Raw genomic sequence first — 21,527 nt, forward strand, 5'->3', positions numbered from 1 at the left:
TGATAGTCGCCATCTGTTGCCCTGTCACACATATTTATCCATAATGTGTGGTGCATTATGGGTAAAAATAAGAATATTTAGCAGAAATGCTGTGAATATAACAGGACGTTGAGCACAGTGCAAATAGCTGCACATTCAAACATTCACTACCTAAAATATTTTGAATTGCTTTAAATGAAATCCTGCTATATTATCATGTCAAGTTGTATTGGTTTTAGACAATTTCAGATTATTTTCCATAAACCTGCTTGAATATTTATGACATTGAATCAAGGTGAAATAATTATTATTATTTTTTTGTAATAAATGTATGACTCCAAAATCAGTTAAAAAGCAAATAATACTATTTTGGTAACCAACAATTAGCTGTGTCAAATATTAGACATAATGATATTCAGCATTATGTGTTTTTATGGTGCTGAAAGGAAAATTAATATAATATATGCAGCCATCATCAATGTTTCTCTTCCATAACAGCAATATTAATATCTTATATGACTATTGTCAGCATTTTCATCCTATTGCAAACCCTGATGCTCGCTGCCATCACACTGCTGCTTCTGCCTGCAGCTGAAGACAAAATGCTCCTGTGAGATAAAAGCATTCCTCTTTGTATGCTATGATTTTTCAATTAACTCCACTACTCTGAGGTTAACAACCAGATGTGCCATAACTTGCATGCTTAGCAGCTTCAAGAAGCTCTCGTCCTGTTCTTCCTTAATGAGTCATCAGGAGTTTGAGTGCAGACAGAAACACGTGTCTTTGTCTCTTCCATTTATCTTTCTGCAGATGTAACACAAGAGACCGAGGCACCGACTCCGAGCTACAGCAAGCTTTCTGCTCACATCACTGGTTGTTGGGCAGCAGCAATTATTTCTGCGAGGTCATTGGGCTAAAACTCCCAATTAACTACACTGATGATGTCCTATTAATGAAGTATTTTAATCAGCAGCACATGGCTGCAGCTTCCCTGTGTAAATCCTGAAGAGTCAGTGAAGTTATTTTTTGTTAGAATGAGCCAACTCTCATTCTGGATTTGGCTTCATTTTTATTTTATAAGTAGTAAAGGTTGAACCTGTTTAACTGTAAAACTAGAGCTACAGAGATAAATGGAACAGCCCATCAATAAGTCCGACTTCCTTCATTTTGGGTGATCGGCCAACACGTATCCACTGATCATTTCACAAAAAATTAGCCACTGTCCTGTTTTACTGTTAAATGAGAGAGGTCTGACTGACTGACCCGCCCACCAGGTCATGTCTGGACATGTGCAGTTTACTGTTCCTACCTTAGCAACTGTGTTGCTATATTTAGCAACTTCTCAAACAAAGAAAATCGGCCAAAATTGAAAGTCGACATCAACCATCGATTTTGGTATGATCAGACTCTGCAGGTCTGCTCATACCTGACCAGACCTGCTTTTTACAGAAAACTTTAATTGGAAAAACTCTTCCTAAAACTGAGAGGAGTGTTACAGTTTTTTTTCCCAAGGAGAATAATGAGAGTTAATGAGAGTAATACTCAACCCAACATCCTTCCCAAAATCTATTCTCAGTAATGACACTTTGATACTAAGGTTGAGCATCCAAGATAAGAACTTTATCGTAAAATCGTTTTTTGTTTGCAGAAATACCGGAGAAGTGGGATGATTGCCGGCTTTGTCAGTATTTAGTGGATGAAATTTGCGTCCTGGATCTTATGTGCAGCTTTGACCCTTCAGTCTGTATTTAACCTGTGACTGAGCAGATGGGCTTTGGACAGCATGCTCAACATTTTCCATTGAATGCATGTTCATAATCCTACGTAGAGCGTGAGGAGCTCTCAGGAGGTTTCATTGTTGCGAAGCTAACAAGGATAAATCACTTGTTCATTTGGCATTTTGAAAATACATAAGATAAATTCCAATATTCACGTTTGCTTGGAATTCCTTGTTATAAGTTTGTCCTGAGCTGCTGGCCAAACAGATCCCATAATCTGTGAGGGATGAAAAAATGTATACCTCACTCTTAGCATCAAAAGACTGCATCAAAGTTCTGTGTTTAAAAGTCTCAGACTGCGTATCTGTGTGCACTCATAGCGATGTATTGGTGTCACTTCCCACACAGAAACAGTGCAACACCAACTTTCTCACAAAGTCGTAATGTCACCCGGCCAGAAATCTCCTCCTTCCTGATCTTAATCTGCCAACGAACGAGGAAGGTAACGGTCATCGTCTTCATCTGCTCTCACTTTGCTCTCACACGCAGCTGGTGACTCACCACACCACTCTTCCCAAAATCAAATCTCGGTAATCTTCTCTCGACACCCATATCATGTAAACGCGCTGTGGGTTTCGGCGGCGTACCGGCCGAGGGCTCTCAGCTGCCATCTGAAGTGAAAAAATGCCTTTCGGCTTCTCTTCCCCAAGCGCCACAAGCTGCAGACACACCCAGCTGCTGCTGGTGTGTTTCTTGGTTGCGGTTGGAACTGATTTAACCGCAGCATCTGTCACTGTAAGTGGATCGTGTGAACCGCAGAAGTTGTGACCCTGGGATCACGACCTCTGACCTGTTCATGGCCCTAAAGCACGGCCACCCTTGGACTCTTTCTGTTCGTTTCTCTTTATCGGGCTTCGTATTTTCTTTGCCTCTCTGTCTCTGAAAGGCTCAGGTCATTCAGCTAATGAGAGCTCCTATTTAAGGCCAGCTCCACAGCTCTAAATAGATCCTTCTAGATCCCTTAATCGTCTACGGAGAGGCCCTCCTTTTCTGTGCGATGAAGTTCTGAATGCAGCGAGACTTTGCCTGCCACCGACTTCCACGTACTTGCACGGGCGCCTCTGTCCCCCCAACCCTGAACCGACTGGTGTCCTGGGAGCCGGGCCATGTTTTCATACCTGAGGAGCCCTCAGTATATTGTGAGTAGCTGTGTTTGTGCTGTCCAGTGGAAAGCTGAATGGAAGTGAATGTGTGGAGGCTTACGCTACTTGGCTGCTAGATAAGTAGGGAAAGTGTTAGCGGATGCTGGTCATTATCACAATAGCTGACACAGTCTGCTACAATTTAACTTCTGTGTCATTTACATATTCAGTCACTTTTCTTTTCTTTCTAGTTCTATGAATTGTTTTACTGTTTAGTTAATAGATTTTTGTATCAAAATACCTTTTAAACAATTAGCTTTCATGTACTCTATTTTAAGAGATGTGTAAGACTTGGTTTTAGTTAATTAAGGGAACTAGATAAGAGCCTGAAGGTAGGGTCACCAGCGGCCCACATGCCATTGACTTTCGGTTGGATTTAGACTTTCCCTGGACTTTCACTGGGCCATTCCAACACAGAAATAAAGCTCTAGTCTAAACCATTCTATGATCATTCCATCTTGTATTTTGAAGGGTGTCAATATTGGGGAAAAGGTTTAAATTCCCATTGGGATAATCTGGCATTGATACATTTAAGAGAACAAAACAAAACCCTACAGACAGCATGATTGTGGATGGTTTAATTCTCTAATTTTCTTTGTGGGAAACCTTTATGCTGGAGGTATTCAAGACCCTTTTATCAGAAGTCACACTTTGATGATGGAAAACATCAGCTAGCAAAGCACAAGCCATAGCAAAACACACCAGAAGCCTTCAGAACTCCGGCTGAAGATTCTGGTTTTGACTGTAATTTCTGGCCAACTTCTGGAACCAATTGACCGGCGCTTGTTTACTGTAGTAGCTGGCCTCAGCTGGCCGTCTGAGCCTGCAGGGAACAGTGGAAGCTGATGGTTGTGTTCAGTACTAAGCATGAAGAGGAGCTGACCTTCATCTCGCTCGGGACCAAAAGCAGTTGAACCCGAACAGTCGGCTGACGAGGACTGTCAGCGAACGCAGCGTGTTCAACCTGAAGGTGCTGTCACATCCCATAATATCAACTCTCTGCTGCCTGTGCGCACAGGTGATTGAAGCGTCTCTGTAAACTAGAACAAGTTGAGGTTCTTCCCCCTCGGCCATGTATGTCACACCAGCCTCCTTAAGAAAGAAAGATGGAGAACACAAAGGTACAGTTTACTAACCCCATGCTCTCTCCTGGTCGTCTCCACGGTAACAACAGTTGGCTCTACCTTATGAGGCGAAGGGAACAATATTCTCTATTGTTCCCTTCCTTCCTGTCTTTATTCCTGTTCCTGGACATTTGGTTCCTTTAGAGGAGGTAAATAAACTCTTGTCACCTCACACCTCTCATTAACCGTCCCTTACAGTACCCCCCTCCCTCTGCTCCACCTCTCCTCTTGTCATCGTCAGACAGACAGCTGTTGTTATTGGCCTGACTGACTATTGTCTTGCTCTGTACCAAGAGTCCCTCTGTCTCAGGCTGTCTCTGCAGTTCATGTGGCGCAGCACCAATGGACCCTCAGACATACGGCAGGGCCGGAGCCCGTCACACCCCGACACACTCCATGAGTCACTAGCTGCGTTTCCATTACAGATGCGCACATCTTTGTCAATAACAGGGATTGGCAACTCCAGGCCTCGAAGGCCGGTCTCCTGCAACTTTTAGATGTGCCTCCACTTCAACACACCTGACTCAAACAATGAGGTCATTAGCAGGACTCTGAAGAAGTTGATGCACTTAGGAAGTGATTGAGTGATTTGATTCATGTCTAAGAGTTACAGGACACTGGCCCTTGAGGACCAGGATTGCCCACCTCTGGTCTATAATGTGCCAGTGTTGGGGAAAAAAAATACAGTTTCGCAATTGCAGTGTTGCCATTAAATAAGAAATGAAATTAAAATCACACATGATTAAGATTATTCCCATGAAAAGTCATTGAAAATCACAGCAGTGACTAAAGTAAACTCTCATATGAGATATATTCATAAACAGGCCATGGTGCTAGCGCTAATCATCTATCAGCCAATCAGAGAAGATGTCGGTGTCTTATTCAGGCATCAGAGCAACAAATTCCGCCTACTTCGGAGCGGCCATGTATGCGCCGTTTTGGGGAAATTGTAGTCCGTTTTCACAGAATAGCGACTGATTGAGCATGTTGGAGTGACACACAACTTCTGATTAAACTGTGTGACGTTGCGAGCGCTCTGGTGGAGTCAGCTGCACAATGTCCAAAAACCCCCAAAAATCAAAATTATCCTCCTATTACTTCGTCTTCGTTGCGGCTTTCATCAGTGTTAGCATCTGGTTATTGATCACGTGACTCGTGTGAGGCAAAAAAATTGTTTCCATTGCAGTTGTGCAAAATACATCTATTTTTATCCAGCCGAAAAAACACAATATCCTAGCACAAAAACTTACCAAAGTTGGTGTGTTTCCTTTAAGCAAATTTATTTGTATAATTTCACTTTGTGCAATTTTATTTTTAATGGATTCACAGCTACTGCCTATGGTCGGGGTGAGTATCTGAGATGTTCCCTTACCTTTGCTTTGGTGCGATGATAAGGGCTGCTAATGAGCTTCAGTGCAATGTAGCAGTGTAGCATATCATTATGAACACATGGTGCTCTGCCAGCATTACCGTGGAGCTTCCAGTCACTTATCATCTGAGGTTTTGTTGGATCTCAACACGTGATTCTGAAGCAGCCTTTGTGATTGTCTGGTAAATAAATCCTCTGAGTTCTTTTCGTCCCATGGTTTCGCATTTACTTCTTTCAGCCACAGTACTTGCATATCAGTCAATATCTTGGCAGGTTGATAATTTTGTTTTAGGCAGTGACAGAATGGTCATGCAAAGGCTGAGCGATAAAATCCAAGGTAGAGAATTTCTTAACTCCACTTTTGGTAAACAGTGGCGTGACGCAGGTTAAGGTTCTTTACCAAATGACCGACTTGTCAACTCGTTTCTGGTTTCCAATTAAATGAGACAATAAAAATGTCAAACTGTTACTGATCATATATCTAAAAGATTTCCACTTTGTATTTCTGAATATTGTTCAAAGATGTTAACACTAACCTTGAGGAAACTCTTTGTGTGACTAAATCTCATTGGTTTAAAAAAACCCTGACAGACTGTATCATGTTTTTGTGGTGAATTGTAGCTTTGCACTGAATTTCCTGAAGAATCAAAGCGTGAATTCTCTTATCGGAGCACTATGATCGGTTCCAGCGACAAAAGTTCAATGGATGATCGTACATCCATGTGTAGAATAACCAGAACCTTGGAGAGGAAGACATGTCTCCTGTCTACATAGGCAACCATGGAAACTGCTTGAATGCATTTCTTATGTAGACAGAAACTAGAATATCAGAGAGAAAAACAACATGCGCGTTTAGCATCTGTGCCGTGCGTGTTTGCCACATCCAAGCCTTCGCCTGCATCAACTGACTTGTTTATTTTAGCATCCATTTACTTTATTTCCTCCTTTCTTCATTTTTACATCCAGGCTCTTCAGAGAAGTGACTGTAGTTGAGCCAAGAAACTGTCAGTAAGCTTTCTGACTCAACCTCTTATTTTCTTCTCCGTTGCTCAGGATTTATAGGAAGTTCTGATTCCATCGCAAACAAAAGAAGCTAAAAATCCCATATGCACCTGCTGCCTTTAAAACAAGCTGTCCTGATTTCACCACTTGTGATGTTCTAATGTTCATTTATTTTCATTCTTTATCACAAAAACTGATATGTGGAGACCTGGTGAACGCATGGTGTTAAGAGACAGTCAACATACTTTAACACGGTTTAATGACTGCAAACTGCCATAAATGTTATTTATGATGTTATTGGATGAGCCAAGCATGGGGCCAAGCTCTCAAAATTGCTACATAATTAGAATATTTTACCTTCATAAACTGTATTTATTTTTTATTTTTAACATTTAGACAGATTGAATGCACAACAGCAGACGTCCTAATGTTGACTTTGTTTAAAACGGGGCTTTGAGAGTTTAAGCAATCATACATTTTTGAATCTTTTCACTTGAATTCAGCTCTACAGATGTTCTTCGGTCTCAGTGTTATCGTCTTCCAACAGAAAACTTTCAAACTATGGATTTTCTAAAAGCAGATGGATGAAAGCATCTGTTGCACGTTTGTTCTGGGACCAGATGCAAACACACATGGACGGATGTCACTGAAGTTGTTTTTTTTTCTCACAGATGAACCAACTGTTGGAGTGTAAATATGTTTGTAAATGAATTGTTTTGTAATTTCAGCATTATAATTATTTTGTTCGAGCTGTATGTCTCTACATCCCATCTCCGTTTTTCTCGCTTCCACCAATCCCCAGAGATCTTTGCCTCGCTCAATTGGTTTTCACATAAACGGAGCAGATTTCAGGAAATATTAATGAACTGCTAAAACCACAGCAATACTGGTGAGACAGCGAGCAAGATGCTGGTGGGCTATTTCCTAAATGTGCAGAGAGTGCTTTTTAAAGAGTCGTTCTCTATAGAACAGAAGATTTTGAAATGCATCAAGTATGAAGAAGTGGCACTAGAAAAACTGTGCCTGATCCATAAAGGCTGATCTATTATGCCCTGAGCGACATCATGCTTTATTATATATTTTACATTATATTCAGAATCCCTAATTGCACTTTCTGAACCATTTGAAAGAAGGTTTGTTGCAGTTTATTTTTGCATGTTTGATCAAGGTTTCTTATTTTATTTTACATTGGCTGTTACACTTCTAGCTGACTGAATAAATGAAGTTTGTGCAGCTTGTGAAGCTGCCGGTGTGTTTCTGTGTGATCTACTGGTGCAGAGTTTTCTACCGAATTCATAGTTCAGCACATTTGTGTCTGTGTTTCAAATAAGAAACGTTTAAATTGAATTCAGCACTGATTTTCTGTATTGGATCAGTATCAGCTGATACTCAGATATTGGTATCGGAAGTGAAAAAGAGTGGATCGATGAATTCCTAGTTTATAATTAAAAACAAAATGGTAGACTCGAGATTATGGTTTTGAAAGGTCGATGATCGGCTAGAAGACTGCAATCTTTGCACAACTAGTTTTGATGGTTCTGTCATTTTTCAAGAACTCCACAATCAGACAGCCCAATGGAAACACTGCAGGTTCTACTGGCCTGTAGTCCTGAATTATGGAATTCTGATTAAATGAGTTATTTCTTACATAAAACATGCCATTGCAGACATAAACAGGATTTAGGACCAAATACATAAAACTGTTTCCTTCCTAATTTTAAAAGTGTGATTTATTTAGCAACTTTTCAGACAAAAATAAATCACTATCGGCTAAAATCTGTATTTTCAGTGATTGGTGATCGGTCAGAAAACTACAATTGCTGCACCAAAAGAGCAAGTAGAACCTTTAGGTGATTTTATGAAATTCCACTCAGATTCCACAAACCAGCCAATCAGAGGAAAGTGAATAACACTAGAGTAGCTTGAACCAATCAAGCTGGAGGTATTAGGACAGGATTAGACATTAGCTGGGCTGCTTGGCACTCAGCCACGGCTCCGTCTCCGTTCTCCTTCTAAAAAAAAAAGAAGAGAGAAATCTGGAAGGCAAATAGTTCCTGAAATACAGTTTCTGATCCGTTAATAGCCAGAGCCGAGGGCGGGCAGATCAGACGGCAGCTGCTAACGTCTGTCGCTGCTCTCTTCTTGCCTTGTGCGGCGCACTGCAGTCATCCGGTCTGCGAGGCCGATAAACGGAGAAGGAACAGGCTCACCATCTGCCGTAACATTCATTAGCCAACTTCTCCCAGTGTGAAGTGTCAGGATGTGAAGTTGAACATTCAGCGCCGTTAGGAAGGAGCAGTGTGTCGGGCCCAAGGCTGCCACTGAACCCCCACAGATTCTTTGTGCTCACCCAAAAGGAGAAATAAAAAGTTTAATTTGAAGCCAGTCTCATTAGAGAAGGTGAAGTTTTCCTTCAGCCGTTGAGCATTTTTTTGTTTTTGTTTTTTCCGCCTGCTAGTAAACAGAACAAATAGCTGCTGTCAGGGTTCTGGCAGCTCATCTGATGCGTAGCCAGAATTCATTCATCAGGGGCCTTTTCTGCAGGAGCCGCCTGGTCCTGGTCCACAGGGAACACACTGCAGTGCAGATTTATCGTAACGTCCCACAAACTCTGACTGGTCTAGCACAGGTTCAGCCCACTCTATTGCTCTGTCTCATGTGCATGTTGGCTTCAGCAGACGATGAATTAAGATTGAACTTTTCCTTTTGTTTAACCCAAAAGGAAAATAAATGTTGTCATAATTAATATTGTCCAAGTGTCTTCAGCGTCATTGTGGATGGGGATGCTGTGGGCAGGATGGATCTCCTATAACATTACATATTAGTTCAGTTAAAATCTAATTTATCGTGGAAAAAATAAAAATAAAAAAATCACAGTAATTTTGCGTTTTTAAGTTGGGGAAAAACAACATGGCCGTTGTTTTTCAGCTGTTTCGAAATAGACGAAACAGCTATTTCGCCATTGCAGTTTTCCATTGCAAAACTGCAATGGAAACTTTTTTTCGCATGACAGGAGTCACATGATCAACAGCCGAATGTTACTTCTGACGGAAACGACAAAGTAGACAACTGTTTTTGTTTGGGCAACGTTCAGCTGGCTCCACCAGAGCTCTCACAGCATGTTCATAAAACATTCTCGTATAAAATGGCTGGCAACAATCTTTCCTAAACGTTGCATACATAGCCGCTCCCAAGCGGGAATAAGATGCTCATGTCTCCTCTGATTGGCTGATAGATAGATGACTGCCAGCACCATGAATGAATTTTGAACAAGTTTTGAAATTGAATTTTAATGACTTATCGAGTGAACAAGTTTTTGATTGATTTTTTTTTTATATTAGAGGAAAACGGACACAGATTTGCACACATGTATAACGTCAATTCTGCTACAGTGATGAAATCCTCTCGGGTCGAATCATGGCTGGAAACAGTGGTGGTGTTGTCCCAGATTCCCACCGTTTGGGTCTCCCGCCGCACAACATGCGGTGCAGTGCATCACACTGCGTCTTCCCCCAACAACAGCGTCTCCCAGCATGCAGCAGGCTGAGCGTGGCTGCAGGCTCAACCCCCTCATCCCGCTTCTTCCTCATTAACATTTCAAGAGGCGAGGCTTTGTTCCTCATCGTAAAACTCCTTCTGTTCCACCCACAGATAACATAAAAAGATCTGAGATGTCGCTCGAACAATTTCAATCCAGCACGATTCTCTTAAAGGATGTCAGATGCATCGTTTCCTCACAAAAGCTTCAAGTCGCCTGTCGATCATTTTCTGTTTTTTTTTTTTTTTGTGTGTTTTTTTTGGTACAACTAACCCAGTTTGGCACAGGCCTCTTTGAGCGAGTTCTTCCCCAGTCAGCTTCCAGCTCTTTAGCAGAGCCACCATGTTTTCCTCAGACAAAGTGACATTTTAGCTGAGCGTTATCAGCGCAGGACCGAAAGGTTAATTGCTCGCATCTCTGTTAGCTCAGCGAATCCTCTGGTCCGTGAAATGAAAACATGCTGACTCACGCTCACACCAGTTTTCATCTTGGGTTTTTTTTTTTTTCCTCTGCCAACTCTGCATATATGTACCAGATGCAATTATTAGCAAACTCCATAAACGCGTTTGACTTTCAGAGAGTAGTTCTTGCATCTCGGGGTTGGGGACCGGAGGGGATCGGTCGGTCGACTTGTGAAGCACAACAAAATGTGATGATGGCCGAGTTGGACAAATGTGGTCTGACTGACACTCAGCCATGTGGAAATGTAGGTTAATCTGGTCATATGGATGTGAACATGGCCAGCGTCAGGCCCACCTCCAGGAGCGGAGAGAGAGACTACAAAGGAGGAGGAAGAAAAGAGGAAGCCAGGCAGGATGAGAGGAAAAGGGCAAGCTGAGCGAGGGAGCGATGGAGGACAAAGGAACAGAGGGAGCAGGAGAAGATCGATGTGGCTTTTTGGAAGTGGAACCCACCCCCTATACACACACACACACACCCCGCGCTGCCTGGCTTCAAACGCTCGTCATTGTGACTGCCGGGCTGACCAAGTGTCTCCATGGTGACGTCGCCACTTTGTGGCACGCTTCCCCTAACCTGCTTTTGTGTAATACAATTACACACAAAACCCTGAGTCACACACCACCATGGCTCGGGCTTTAACTAGAACACTCACTAAAGTAGACGTACTGAGCTGATATCTGTATCGGTCCCAATATTAAAATCGGATATCATGAACAATGTACTCGATCCATAAAAGCAGATCTATTCAGTCTCGTTCTATGCTTTGTGGTCTGAGGACGTCATGCTTTATTATTTGTTTTGAATTATATTATGTTGCGGTTTATTTTTTTATGTTTGACCAAGATTTTTCAGTTATTTTCTTTCCATTGGCTGTTCTACACCTAATCTCACCGACTGGACAAACTAAAGTTGCTTTTACCTGTTTGAGCAGCTTGTGAAGCTGTTGGTGGATTTAAATGTGCTGATCTGGTGCAGAGTTATCAACTATATTTGTTCTTAAAAAACAAATGTAAAATGTTTGAAGTCAATCTGGCACTGTTGTTCTGAACTGGATCGGCCAGAGCAGAGACAAATATCTGGTATAATTTTTCAGTTCCAGTATCGGAAGTGAAAAGAGTGGATCGGAGCACTTCCAGACTAAAGGTACTACGTTAGTTACATGTTACAGTTCAGTTCAAGAAGTACATGAGTCTGATGGAAATGATCAGAGGTGCACCCATCACAATTTTGTAGCTGATTTCCAATCTCTGATTTTCCTAAAGCGTTGAAATGCTGCCAGCAGTTTTTCTCTTTTTCAGTAATTTTATTCTTTATTTTATTGACTATTTTGAGGATTTATGGAGTAATGGGATAAAAAAAAGTCACATTCTGCAGATTTTTCAATTTACTACTTAAGCATATTTTACACAATATTTAAATATACATAGCTTATTTTAGAAATATATAAAAATGCCAAATAAATAATTCAACTCCTTTTGAGAAATGACAAAATAAAAATTTTTTGGCTGAAAATGCAAAAAATGGCATTCCTTTAGGAAGCGCTTGAAAATTAGCTTCTAAAACTAAAGCTAAAAGCATTCCAAGATGATCATGTGAAAAGCTCAGCCTTTTCTGAAGAGTTAGCAGATTTGATGAATTCAGTGAATTTAGAGTGATTCATTTACATTACTCATCCCACACTTTTCAGTACGATTTATGTTTAGTTAAATTACCTAGAATGATAGAGAATGTGCACAGCAGTGTGTGGAGTGTAGAACTGGGTTCTGTGCTTTCAGCTGAGCAGGCAGTGGCCCCTGCTCCGCTGCAGGGCCCGTTGCCATGCGCACACCGATAGGAAACCCTCCCACTCCTCTCTCCTGATGGCCGCATTCATCACATGGAGACTCCCACCTGCTCACCAACAGGCCCCTCTCCGTACCACCTCCCTGTCTGTGGGCACCACCTGCTGGAAGTAATAGGGAACTGTGGCTCTCGTACCCTGCTGCCCTCACACTGACCTGTGCCTTTTTTTCCCATGCAGAATAATTTATGGTTTAATTTACTGTGCACTGCCTGGAGGAGTGGTTTCTGGTGATGGTACAGCAGCAGAGGGTCATTAGTTCTGAATGGGCCGAGTCGAACCTGGTAGGCTTCAGGGATGCAGAGAACAACCTTCATGACTCCATTTACAAATCAGTCAGTTCCTTTGTTTTCATCTGCTTTTACATTCTCCATGCAGGGTGTGCCCACACATCCTCCAGCTCACATAATGTGCTGTAGCGCAGTTCAGCCTGCACCGACCTGAAGTCTGACAATGATTGGTCCCGGCCATGTTGGCATGCTGCTGCAAACGAGATTAAAGCAGCTTTGTACTGAGCGGCGCATTTTATTCTATCTCTGCCGTTCCATCTGTGCCTCATTTATTCTTCCACTCCAGACTCCTCAGCTCCGCTCAGGTTCTGAGGGACTCCGTCCACTGCATCGCAGCTTTCTGCCACATGTTCTCCTCCGGGCAGAGATCTAGTCATGGTCAATCACAATACCATGTTCTATGATGGCATAGATGGCTGCATGGTTGGATAATAGGTTGGATGCATGGTCGGATGACTGGATGGATGTGTGGTTGGATGACAGCATAATATATAATATATTCCATAATATTAACCTATTATAAATAATAGGTTAATATTAAACTATTATAAATAATAGGTTAATATTAAACTATTATGAATAATAGGTTAATATTATTATTATGGATAACCCATTATAGGTTATCCATAATAGGTCAGATAATCTGTTATTTGGTTGACATTTCATAATGTTATGGTTGTTCTGCATGACATTATGAAAACAAAACTTTGATAATATTTCTGTATAAGTTGCCCTAAAAGCAGAACTACAACATTTTGTCCAACTGAAGCAGTTAGAAGACATTTTCCGTTTTGCAAACGACTGATTCTTTTATTTCAGTTTTCACGTTTAATTTCAGCCGGTGGTAAACTAACGTCTATCTCTGCCTCAATATGCATCCTGTTTCTGAAAGAACTTTGTCGTTTCACAGTCTGTCTTATAGTTCTCGTTTAAGGTGAACAACAACGGCACAATATCAGTGATATTAGTGATTAGTGGTGTGCCAGCACGTCTTTATAAAGGGACCTTGCAACACCACTTCCTCTTGTGTTAAATGTGTGTGTGAGGTAATGAGATCCTCTTCCCCTCTGCCGCTGTCGCAACCAGGTTTAGAGTTTCCTCGCCTTCTCTGCCGGAACATTTCAGAGCATTAGAGAAAACAGAAGTGCCTTCGAGTCTCATTTGATGGCCGCCGAGCGTCACCATGCGCCGGGCGCTCAGCGTGTTCAGGGGCTACCGGAGAGCCGGGGAGGATGATGACGACGTGTTTGTGTGCAGCCCAGGATGCAAGGTGACAACAGTGACACATAGAAATGCTTTTGTGTTTGCAGTTAGCCAGATTGGAAGTGCGCGTTGGAGCAGACTGATCAGGAACCAGTCCACATCCCCTCAGGAGTCGCGTTTCTGTGCCGTTCCGGTTGGAGAACTTTTTGTCCAACTCTTGCAGCCAGCAAAGCCTTTGAATCTCTGAAATCTGTTTAATTGTTTTCCAGGTAGTATTTATGTGCTGCTAACTGAGGCCTGACAGGCTAGAATTAAGGCGGCCGCAGTCTGCCAGCGAAACACTTGATATTGACATCAATTATTCATTTGGAGGAGGTTCCCCGCCAAGTGTCAGACGGTCTCAGCATATGGTGTGGACTTCTTTTTCTCATACGCAGCTTTCTATTTATACTGACTGCAACCTGAAACTAAATGGAACCGTTTGTGTAGAAACGCTAAAGCCTTTGTTACTGTTTTTAACTTTCTTTTTCTCCCTGGCTTTCTGACTGATTTTGGGCCTGCAGTCATTGTGTTGTCACCGCAGCTTACTGTCCACTCCAAGTATACGCTGGAGCATCATGTAGTAACAGTACCGTTACACTCTTTTTCTTCTTATTAGAACTACGTAGCTCAAAGTTTTTTCTTCTCACATTATTGTTTGCTAAACATTCCACGTAATTTAGGATTTCCTGCAGCTTGCAGACGTTGAATTCTTCGGGGCTTTTTAGCTTCTTTGATTCCTTTTTGGGCCTTGCTTTGCATTGTGCAACAATTAGTGGGCTTCTGTCATGTTGTTACATTTTGTGCTCAGAAAAACTCAAATTGTTGCCATTATCAAGAGATTTGTAGCGCCTTTTCTTTTATAGCTAGCATTTGCTATATGTTTTTGCGACTGCAGGACAATAAATAATATTTCTGTTCTATTCATCTAATCTGATTCCATGCATCAGAGGCCAGAGGTGGTTTCTAAACTCGGCTCTGTATTCTGGTTGTTGGTGTTTAATAGTTTGTATAGATCATTTACATGTGTGTATATACACTTTTTTCATATGCACATAATTTTGTTTGTCTTAATCATTCATTGTCTAATCTTTCTCCCTGTTTCACTCTGTTTTTGGGATGGATTGTAGAGCATAGACACAATTGGTATTAGCCAAAAAAACTACAATCAATGCATCCATAATTTCAATTTTTTCAAAAAACAGTTAACAATAGAATCAATTAGTAAACTTATAAAAACTCATCAGACTTTGACTTATTTTGACTGTGAACCTTCACCTGGACCGCCATTGTAAATCCAAAATTGATATTGACAGATCAGACATTTTCAGTGATGGACCAGAAAAGTGACTGACTCAACTAAATACACAAATCAGAACCGTTTTAGTGCATGTTTGACTTTTAGATGACAGCCCTACGAAAAGCCAGGTTAAACGAGTGATTTATACCTCGACCTGAACAGAACACACACCGTGCCAACAACTACTGCTTAGGTCTCACTGAGTTTCCTTTTATATCCAGTAATGTAATGTTTTTGCAGCACAAAATAGCCAAAGTACTGTAGAGACGACTCTATAAAGACAGCATGACTAATATTTGAGCTGAAATCAAGTGGATACGTGTGGTGTGACATGCTTGTAAACAGAAGTGCTTTGTTCCTGCACACACTCTGCCGTGCCTAAAAATGTCTTTTAAATTGCTCTGAAAATATTCTGCTTTAGCGTCGGCCTGATACCGATTCAGGCCGCTCCTCATTCCTCTGCACTCAAACTTGATCATTGCCACATTTTATTTTAATCTAAGGCATAACGCCAGTATGCTGCTGATGGATGAGGGCAAGCCCACGCCATTATCTGTCTGTTCTTTGCCACATCGCTCCGTCTGAGACGCAGACAGAGGCGGCGTGACTCTAAAGTGGAAACAGCAGGCCTTCAGATCGGCTCCAGCATGTGTGCAAAATATGAAACGATTTTTCGTGTGTTATCCCAAAAAGTGACAGGAAGTCCCATCTGTGTGCTGAAGGCAGCGGATGTTCCTCCTGGCTGGAGTCTGTTTGCCTCCAAACATTCCTCACCTGGAACAAACCGCAGGGTGAAGGCGTGGCGCCGACTCAGCGCCCAGGATGAAAATTGGGACTAAAATTGCGCAAATTGGAATTCCAAAAATAAATTTGCTTAACGAAAACGGTTTTGGAACTACTCTCATTTTTTGTGGCTGTGTCAAAATTGAGTTATTTTGCAAAATTGCAATGTAAGCACTTATTTCATGCCACACGAGTCATGTGATCGCTGCCTGATGTGGCCGCTGGCGCAAACCACCAAGAAGACGACCGGAAGGAGGAGGAGGACGATGGCGGCGGCTTGTTTTTAATAACTTAACATGTGAACAAATGTATTCAGGTGTATTTCAAAACAATAATAATTTTAACTGAAAAACCACAACTGCATTGCACATTGCACAATAGTTTTTTTTTGTACATTTGTTATGGAAATGCAGTTGAAAACTGAGCACCACTCCAGAAACCCAAATACTCTGAACCATATCCATGGAAACGCAGCTTTCTGACATTAATGATAGAAAGGCGTTTCTGTGTACGCAGTGCTGACTCCATGCAGTCATGTTATTCTGCAAAACCCTCTGATGCCGTTTCTCTTTAGTGCCTCAAACACTAGAATATGAAGCAGTGGGACTTTATTTGGCCTCAACAGTCCATTGATTTTATTTACTTCTGCTTTGCTGCAAAACATGCGAATGTTTTCTTTTGTTTTTTGACATCGTGTCTTCATCCCCCTCGCAGGATGTCATTTCACAATTTTAGGCAATGCTTACATGCAACAGTTGCTAAGACAACAGGTTTCTGTCTCCTGCTTGTATGTAACTGGATCTGCTGACATTCTCTTTGCGCCTTTGGTTTTTGCCCTGCTGGTTCTAAAACACCTGCTCCACCGTCTGCCTTTGACAGAGATTTTTTGAAGGTGATGTAGCAAATTTGTCAGAATATTTAGCATATTTGTAGACCAAAAAAATATCTGTATCGGCCAAAATCAGAATCGGTCAGTTGGGCTTTCATCGATTGTACGTCTTGGTCCCATTTCTGAAAAAGTCAAATTATAATCTTTTGAATCTGGAGTTTAGAACTATACTGATTTCACTTTATTTATATTTAGTCCAACTGACAACAAATATTGTTTTGAGACATTCACACACTCACAAAACACAAACAGTACAATAAGCTCAGTTCATTATTTAAATTAGTTTAAAATGATTCTAAGGTTTAAATAAGTCTGCATTTCGTTGCTGTTTACATTTTAAGTTTTTCCTAAATTTAAATCTTCCTCCTCTGCCTTGTGGGATTACATCAAACACGTTTATTTGAGCTTTTTGGTGTTTAAACTATTTGTCAGCCTTTCTACTACCCGGAACTCTTCACATTTAAACGCTGCCCTTGTAAAAACTCCACCGTCTGCTCGACCTCTCTGTGCTGATAGATATACGACTGGACACGTTAAATCCTGAGACCATGTGGCGTCAGCGCTCAGAGCTGGACTGAGACGCGTCCTGAGAGACACATGTGGTGCCTGATGTGATCCAGCAGCTGCCATGCAGGCTGTCACACACGTCCCTCCATGACTTTCAAAATAAGACGCGGAACAGTCGATCCTCTTTCCATCTGTAATTACACATTCACCGCAATGAAAAACTAATTTCTCATTTTCTATAACTCAGGACTTGAGCTCTGCTAAGGTTCAGCTGCCTAATTTGTCGGTGTACCCCACATCAAAATGTTTCGACTTTTAACGTGTGTCTCATCTATATCTATATATGTGAGTAAAGGACAAGAATGGACTGTCCAGAATAATTTGTAAAGACAACAAGATCATCAGCACAGAGCAAATGATGCTGGGAGATTTCTATAAAAAGCAGACAAAATAAAAGTCCCAGTGACTTAGTGAATTTGTTAAGCTTCTGTCATTTATAAGAAATTATTTATTCCAATTCCAATAATACTCTACCGTTGATCGTTGTTCAGATCTGTTGCTGGTTTGAAAGTTTAGGATTTTGTTACGATCCTTTTCGTTGCGCATTATGTTTTTTTAACCACCTTTTGCCAAAAGCAAATTTCCGCCTCTATTTCTGGACAATAAACGTTATTATTATTATCCCTGTTGCCATAAATCAATCCATCACATGATAAATTAAAACCTCAATAATTTCCATTTGCCTGATTTCTCTTTGTTTTTTCTTTTCTCTCTTTCTGCCAACACTTGATAAAAATCTTCAGTCAGTCTTGGTCTCAACTTGACCCTTTTTATGTAAAACAATTTTGATCACAGAGACTTGATAATTAATTATATTTGTTGGTTCTGTTGTTTTATTTATTTTTAAATTGAAATATCTTCCAGTTTCAGTTTTAAATGTTCATAATAATTTAAAGTTTGTTGATCTTTGAGAATTTGTTCTTGCATTATTATGCCATTATTACCACTATATTACTTGAAAATGGTCTCAAAACAATATTATTGTTTATTGCAATAAGTTCTGTGGTAATTTGTTATTGTGACATGCCTAACTCTAGTTTAAAAACCAATGTCCCAGTCTGATTTCCGTTCTGCCGTCTCCCTCCTCAGACGACGTCTCCCACGGGTCTGGGCCGCTCCGTCTCCCCGGTCTACACCAACCTCCAGGAGCTGAAGATCTCCCAGTCCAGCTTGCCTCCCGTCCCGTCAGGCTCCCCGCTCCACGTCGTGAGCGACTGGGAGACACACAAGGACCTGAGCGGCAGGTACTTCTACTACAACCGGGCCAGCGGCGAGCGCACCTGGAAGCCGCCGCGCTCCAGAGACGCATGCAGCAGTACCAGCAGCGTCCGCGGAGACAGCCAGAGCACGGCAGAGAGCGAGGTACTGTTCAAGACAAAAGTGAGCCACACTTATCAGAACTTTCTGTGGAAGCCTCTGAAACAATGTATAACTTTCTATCACACAAGCATTGAAACGTGTGGGTATGATGTGACTTGTTAAATGTCACATATTAACATTTCCACATATCTCTGTAATATACATCAGAGACATTTTTTACTTATAGACAAAGTTTTATATGTTTTGAGATGAAAACTCCGTGGTAAAAATGTTCTTGCGGTTTCTGAATGGAAGGAAATGAAAGAACCTTTGATGTGGGGGAAATGATGGCTTCCTGTCGGGTTGTTTGTTCCTGACAAATCATCCAACACTGCCCCCATGTGGTGCAATGACGCACTGCAGCAGGATTTGACTTACAGGAGGTTGAAACCAAGCAGCTGAGTGAAGATGGCCCAAATAGGCATCAAACGTTTATGCAGCAAAATATTTAGTTGGTGCCATTAATAAATGTTTCTAGAGGTCACCAAAGATCAGGGTACCAGTCTACATTTATGAAACCAAAGAAAATATGGTGTTAATCGACTGTGCTGCATTTGTGCAGCAAAAAGTTTTTGTCTGTATATTTTTTACAGTTAGTTGCTAGTGGTCATGTTGACAAAATCAAACAAAACTGATTATAATTTTTTTGTGTTGGTGTTTGCAGCTACATATTTTTGTATCTCAGTTGATTGACACAAAACTTGCCTGATTTTGTGAATATGGACTGGACAGTTGATAACCCATGGAAACATTTATTAATATTTTTAAAATGAAAGTGGCACATACAAAAGTTGCTCCATGACCTTTTGACATCAGTTCATCAGAGGTCATCGAAGGTCAGTCAACTGTGATGCATCTGTTCGTGGTTGTGTTTCAAAAATGTTATTTCATGTTATCATGTTTAAAATAGTTTCCAGTGGTGATATTAACGAAATCAAACAAAACTGATGTACATTTTTTTTGTTGTTGTTTGTTGAAATGCGGTTGATTTTGCATTTCGTTTGATTTTACAGCTGTGGGGAGTGGGGCTGGTTGACCTTTGATGACCTCTGTAGACATTTCTAAATATTTTGAAACGATGGAGGCACAAACAAACATTTTTTTGCTGCTCAAATGTTCTGTATCAATTTCATTCAATTTGAAGAAGGTAGAGTAGAGGGGGTGTGGCTTTACTCAGCTGTGATTCACTGACCACTGACATGATAATTAAAGATGGCCTTTTACCTTCATGTCTAAAGATCAAGCAATAATATTCACTTCCTGTCCAGTTACCATTTGTCTGTGTTCTCTCTCGTCCTGCTCAGCCGCTGTCCTCCGAGGAGAACTGCCACAGCACACACTCCAGCCAGTCGGACAGCCAGTACGGGTCGCCCCCTAGAGGCTGGTCGGAGGAGCTGGACGAACACGGACACACCCTCTACGTGTCCGAATACACACAGGAGAAGGTGGGAAACTCTCTGCACGCACACAAGCGCTCGTTCTAGCCTTTAGCTTAGCGTTGTTGCAGCTCCCAGACGCTCAGCGCTGTTTGTATTCGCAGTGGGTCAAACACGTGGACGAGCAAGGCCGGCCCTACTACTACAGCGTCGATGGATCCAGGTCAGAGTGGGAGCTGCCAAAGGTGAGATTAGCTCCTTAGCACCAGCTGCTTCACTTCCTGTGGATTAAAGCAATGGTTACATCATTAAACCTGTTTCCCCCCCGCTGCTGGTGTGGATCCATTTAGAGTTGTAATAGGATGAGGGGTTAAAGTTCACAGAAAGTAGTTTGTGGTGGGCTATTTGTGTCTTCTCCGCTGCTAATCTGGAGCGCATCAAGCAGAGCATCTGATTGGTTGTTTTAACAAACAGTAGAGTGTCTCTGCTCACATTTAGAGTACGATACTAAATCCCTGTCGTTAGTGATGCTCTGGGTGTGTGTCTGATGCTGCTGTGGGTGTTCAGAGGAGAGGTAAGGTAGCTGAAACCCTTTGGAGGAAACTGTCTGTGAGCGTTTAATGAGCTGTAAACTATTTTCTACATCCCTGCAGTACAACATCTCCCCTCTGTCTGGAGAAGTTCCTAAGAGTCGGAGTTTGGAAAGGAAGCAGCCAGACCCCATCGTCCTCACCAAGTGGAGGCACAGCACCTACGTCTTGGACCTCAACGACAAGGTAACGGGTGGAGGGGTCGCAAAGGGTCAGAACCAGAGAACTGCTGCTGTTTTCACATCAGATGTTTAGACTCAATTCTGTTTTCTCATTTTACTATCTGCTTGAGAAGAGAATACGAATGACATATTGCACTAAAGAACAAGATGTTTGGCTTTTTAATAACACCGAATAAAGATGGAGGCATGGTGATCACGTGAAATGTGCTGACATAAAAAAAAGACGTCATGTCTAAATAAGGGATTCACCGATTCATGGATTTTTACTTACCGATATCGATATCTGCATCTGGATATCTGTCGATTCAGATTTTATATTTGTACCAGTGTGTGCAGGTATGTCTGGAAATACAACGTAAGGCAAGAAAAGGAAGTTGGAAGAGCAAGAATTCCTGTTAACTGGGAAAACAAATATGCAACCTGAGGTCGAGTGATTGTATTTAGCAAATCCAGAACAGATCCCCAGGAAGGATATTTATTTATTTATAATATTTTTCTGTTTTCTGCTGTATGATATGCTGTTGGATGATGTTTTAATGTTGTTGAAAATTTGTTGTCAATAAAGGTTAAGTAAAATAAAAATCAGCACAAATGAAGAATACTGGTTCCTGTAGCAGCTATTAATATAAATCGAAACAGTAGCATAAACAAACATTTCATCCCTTGAGGGTAAACTGTATCATTCAGTCCTTCATTTTCTACTACTGATTGCGGT

The 21,527-nt window shown here is 41.5% G+C and overlaps 1 protein-coding gene across 6 annotated transcripts in view; it reads left to right on the top strand.

Moving 5' to 3' along the window:
• arhgap12b (Rho GTPase activating protein 12b) overlaps positions 1–21,527 on the top strand; it is a 51,181-nt gene that overhangs the window by 19,929 nt on the left and 9,725 nt on the right. For 5 of the 6 annotated variants that reach the window (XM_055037566.1, XM_055037564.1, XM_055037567.1 and 2 more), the window contains 4 exons: positions 18,395–18,667; positions 19,969–20,109; positions 20,205–20,285; positions 20,694–20,816. In XM_055037566.1, the coding sequence (XP_054893541.1) occupies positions 18,395–18,667; positions 19,969–20,109; positions 20,205–20,285; positions 20,694–20,816 (618 nt within the window). Of the gene's footprint in view, positions 1–13,617; positions 13,795–18,394; positions 18,668–19,968; positions 20,110–20,204; positions 20,286–20,693; positions 20,817–21,527 lie in introns of those variants that run through there. The other variant, XM_055037570.1, reaches the window with a different exon arrangement.

Source organism: Poeciliopsis prolifica, unplaced genomic scaffold (assembly GCF_027474105.1).
Source record: "Poeciliopsis prolifica strain line A6 unplaced genomic scaffold, Auburn_PproV2 SCAFFOLD012, whole genome shotgun sequence".
In the NCBI taxonomy this organism is placed as follows: Eukaryota; Metazoa; Chordata; class Actinopteri; order Cyprinodontiformes; family Poeciliidae; genus Poeciliopsis; species Poeciliopsis prolifica.